General features: G+C 38.6%; 1 protein-coding gene across 1 annotated transcript; it reads left to right on the forward strand.

Moving 5' to 3' along the window:
- The first annotated feature begins 1,388 nt into the window (after nt 1–1,388).
- Nucleotides 1,389–3,536, forward strand: LOC127904392 (uncharacterized). Its single transcript, XM_052447685.1, has 2 exons — nt 1,389–2,317; nt 2,409–3,536. The coding sequence occupies exons 1-2, from the start codon at nt 1,389–1,391 to the stop codon at nt 2,728–2,730; spliced, it is 1,251 nt and encodes a 416-aa protein (XP_052303645.1). The 3' UTR covers nt 2,731–3,536.
- The last annotated feature ends 1,151 nt before the right edge of the window (nt 3,537–4,687 follow it).

Consider the following 4,687-nt stretch of genomic DNA (forward strand, 5'->3'; position numbering starts at 1 on the left):
CATCATAATTTTATAGAGGTTCGATATAAGTCATGGATGATCGTTCATGGATGTATCGAGATTCACCCCAAGGATTGTGGAGGATGGATTATTGTAACGGGGTTCAGGGTTTTATTAATTTCGCAACATCTATTCCCAGAAATTTTACTGGAGGCGGTATTAGGTGTCCATGCAGGAAGTGTTAAAATAAAAAGTATCTGCATCCAGATGTTGTAATGATGCATTTTCTACACAAAGGGTTTATAGAGAATTACCAGTGTTGGTATGCACATGGAGAAGTATTTGGTAGTAAGAGGAGAATAGAAGAAACGGTGGTTGGGTCTACTTCTAGTGCTAGCAACGTGCATGAAGCGGCAAATGACAACACTAATCCTTACAGAAATATGGTTATGGATGCAATGAGAATGAATCAAGGTAATGTCAGTCAATGTCCAATCGTAGAAGAAGAACCTAATGCAGATGCAGCTAAGTTTTTTGATTTGTTGAAAGATTCTGACGAACCATTATGGGATGGCTGCATGAACCACAGTAAATTATCGGCCGTAGCACAGGTGTTCACCATCAAGTCAGGTCACGGGTTGAGTGAGGCCGGGTATGACAAGATTATTGAATGGGCAAGAAGCATTTTACCTGAAGGGAACATGCTGAAAGAGAACTTCTATGCTGCGAAGTCCATGATGAAACCCCTCGATTTAGGATACCATAAAATTGACATGTGCCCTAACTTCTGCATGTTATACTACCTTGAAAATGCTGAGATGACCGAGTGCATGACATGCAGGCATTCCCGTTACAAACCTAGAACTGGCAGGGGAAAGACTCTAGTGGCATATAAAAAACTTAGATACTTCCCGATCACACCTAGATTGCAGAGGTTATTCATGTCACCAAGGACTGCTGAGCACATGACATGGCACCAAGCACATGATGCGGTTGATGGAGTGATGGTGCATCCTTCTGACGGCGAAGCGTGGAAAATCTTTAACAGTGTGCATCCTCACTTTTCAGCTGAATCAAGGAATGTGCGTCTTGGGTTGTGTACAGACGGATTCAACCCATTTGGGTCATTTGCTGCTCCTTATTCTTGTTGGCCGGTCATACTTACAGTTTATAACTTGCCACCGGGAATGTGTATGAGGCCGGAGTTCATGTTTTTATCTACTGTCATACCCGGTCCAAGCAGCCCGGGGCAGAATATAGATGTTTGTCTTCGACCGTTGATTGATGAGTTGGCGCAGTTGTGGTCCTCCGGAGCTCTGACTTATGATATATCGAGGAAACAAAATTTCCTTATGAGGGCGGCTTTGATGTGGACTATCAATGATTTTCCAACTTATGGAATGTTTTCTGGTTAGAGCACGCATGTGAAACTCGCATGTCCATACTGCATGGAAAACAACAAGGCATTCACGCTAGCAAACGGAGGTAAAGCTTCTTTTTTTGACTGTCACCGTCACTTCTTGCCACTTAATCACAGGTACAGAAAGAACAGAAAAGATTTCTTTGTTGGCAGAGTTGAAAAAGATGTTGCATCCCCACGTCTTTCTGGTGAAGAATTGCATGATGTTGTCTCAGAGTACGGTGATATTGTGTTTGTCCTTCAATCAGGTAAGCAAAAGTTTCCTGGTTTTGGTTTGACCCATAATTGGGTAAAGCGAAGTATCTTTTGGGAGCTTCCTTATTGGAAGACCAATCTGCTCCGCCATAACCTTGACGTCATGCACATCGAAAAGAACATGCTTGAGAACATTTTCAACACCGTCATGGATGTGAAGGGGAAGACAAAGGACAACATCAAGGCTAGATTGGATATAGCTTTATACTGTAACCGTAAAAATATGGAGTTGGTTTATGATGAGTCACGGGTCGCAAAACCAAGAGCAAGCTTCGTGTTAGAGAAAAACGCACAACTGCTAGTCTACAAATGGCTTAAGAGTCTGCGTTTTCCAGATGGACATGCATCGAACATATCAAGGCTGGTTAATATAGATGACTGCAGATTGTATGGAATGAAGAGTCATGACTGCCACGTGTTTATGCAAACACTCATCCCATTAGCTTTTCGTGATTTGTTGCCAAAGGGAATATGGGATGCATTCATGGAGATCAGTCATTTCTTCAGAGATATATGCTCCAGCAAGTTGAATGTTGATCACATTGAGAGGCTTCAAACGAATATCGTCAAGACACTATGCAAACTTGAGATGATATTCCCTCCATCATTTTTTGACTCAATGGAGCATCTCCCTATACATCTACCGTTCGAGGCAAAAGCTGGAGGACCGGTCCAATATAGATGGATGTACCCATTCGAACGGTTAGATATTACAGTTGCAATGTAATTCATATATAAAAGTATTTTCTATGTTTTTCTTAATTGAAAATACTTGATTAATATTTCAATGCAGGTACTTGTTTAATCTCAAGAAAAAGGTTAAGAACAAGGCGCATGTTGAGGCTTCGATATGTGAGGCCTATATTGTTGAGGAGATCTCAACATTTATCTCGTACTATTTCGAACCTCATCTGAGAACGAGAATCAATCACGTTCCACGACATGATGATGGCGGTGAAGTGCCTTCCAGTGGAAACTTGTCAATATTCTCCAATACTGGACGACCCACACCTAAAAATGCCGTAAGAGGAAGATATTTATCAGAAATAGAGTTCAAACAAGCACATAACTATTATCTATTTAACTGTGATGAGCTGAGACCTTTTATTCAGTAAGTTTATACTAATTAAACTTTGTTAGTAATATACTGTTAATTATATATTGTAATATCATACACTCATTATCACTTGTAGGCAACATCGACAATATTTGCTCTCCAATAACTCACAGCTGACCGAATCCCAGATCTTTCAATTACAAGATGAACAGTTTGCCACGTGGTTCAGAACACATGTAAGCACTATCACAAACTCATTCTAACTTGCAAAATTACTGTACGTATGCATGTCATTACGAGATTCTCGTTCATTTACTGTTTATTGATGTACATTACATACAAGGTTTATCAAATGGGAAGGAGTGCGCCTAAGCCATTGTCTTCACTAAGCCTGGGGCCTGAAAGAAAATGTAAGTGCTACAACGGGTATTTAGTCAATGGATATGTTTTCCATACTGAAGAATACAGGCAAGGAAGAAAGACATACAACAACGGTGTTTGTGTTAAGGGATCCACTAGTAGTGAGTTAGAAGTTGACTACTATGGTAGATTAGAAGAGGTCGTCGAACTACAATATCATAACGAGCAGAATATAGTGTTTTTATTCAAATGCTATTGGTATGACACGACTGACAGAGGAATCAGAGTTGATCCGCACTATGGTCTGGTCGAAATCAACTCAAAAGCTAGACTCCGCAACATAAACGATGTCTTTGTTTTCGCAAAGCAATGTCAACAAGTTTATTACACATACACCCCTTCATTTAGAAAGGATCAATTAAGAGTGGATTGGTTGTCCGTTTTAAAAACAAAACCCCGGGGTCGTGTCGAGGTTGTTCAGGATGAGAACGAAGACACAAGTGTGCGAGATGAAGTCTTTCAAGTTAGTGAGTTGGTTGAACCATATCAAGTTGCTCATTCGATTGAATTGGAAGAAAATTCAAATTTTTATGTTTTCGATGATAGTCTTGTTTATGTTGACACAGAGGAGTTGAATTTTGTTTTGAGCTCTAGCGGACAAGCAAATGTCGATGAAGAAGATGATATCCATATTGAAGATTGCGATGAAGGTGATGACAATTCAATTGATGACGAAGAAGAAGAAAATTTTAACTAACTACCAAAATGAAGCCCTGTGTAAAACCCTTTTTTTCATGTAATTCAGATTATGGATGATATATTTTGTAACACTAAATATTTATTACTTGAAATGCCACAATCACGAAATAATTACTTGAAATAATTATAGATCATGGATGATATATTTTGTAACACGAAATAATTACTTGAAATGCCATAATCACCGACGTCCATACCGACGGATATAAGTCCGTCGGCATTTCACAGAGAGTTCGAAAATAATTACTTGAAATGCCACAATCACCGACGTCAATACCGACGGATATACGTTTGTTGGTAAGTTGTCGGCGGGTCAAGTTTACCGACAAAAATACCGACGGACCGCGCGAATTCCAAAGGGTTGTGCATTAAATGCATCTCTGACCGCGTCATCTTGCCGACAGAATTACCGACGGACCACAAAAAATATGGAGGGTCATTAAAACTTTTGGTGCGAAATTCAAAATTTACCGACGGATTTTTGACACTTCACCGATGGAATAAATTAAAATAATAATTAATTTTATATCCGTCGGTAAAACTGCCATATAAGTTCCAGCGACCGCCCGTTCAGTTCATTTTTTCTTCTCCTTTGTTTCTCACCTTAAGATTTTGATTTTTTTCCTTTCCATTCTTCAAAGCTTTCACCTCCAATCTCTAGCAAGTTTTCTTGTAAATCTTCATCAGTTTAAAGGATATGTGTTTCTTCTATTTCATTTTACTTTAAGGGTTATTTTTTTTGCTATTTTTTTTTGCTATGTTATTTGTTTTGGTGTATTTTTTATAATGTAGATAAAGTCTATAGTTTTTTTTTTGCATAATTCATTGCTAAAGTCTATAGTTTTTTTTTAGAATTTATTGAATATTTTTTATTGTTGTATTGGCATAATTATTAT

This window comes from Populus trichocarpa, chromosome 15, assembly GCF_000002775.5.
Source record: "Populus trichocarpa isolate Nisqually-1 chromosome 15, P.trichocarpa_v4.1, whole genome shotgun sequence".
Taxonomy (NCBI): Eukaryota; Viridiplantae; Streptophyta; class Magnoliopsida; order Malpighiales; family Salicaceae; genus Populus; species Populus trichocarpa.

Excerpts from the sequence above, each read along its gene's own strand:
- LOC127904392 (XM_052447685.1), top strand. The coding sequence starts at position 1,389 with ATGGAAAACAACAAGGCATTCACGCTAGCAAACGGAGGTAAAGCTTCT. Across the intron at positions 2,318-2,408 it reads TGGATGTACCCATTCGAACG|GTACTTGTTTAATCTCAAGA; the intron begins GTTAGATATTAC and ends ATTTCAATGCAG.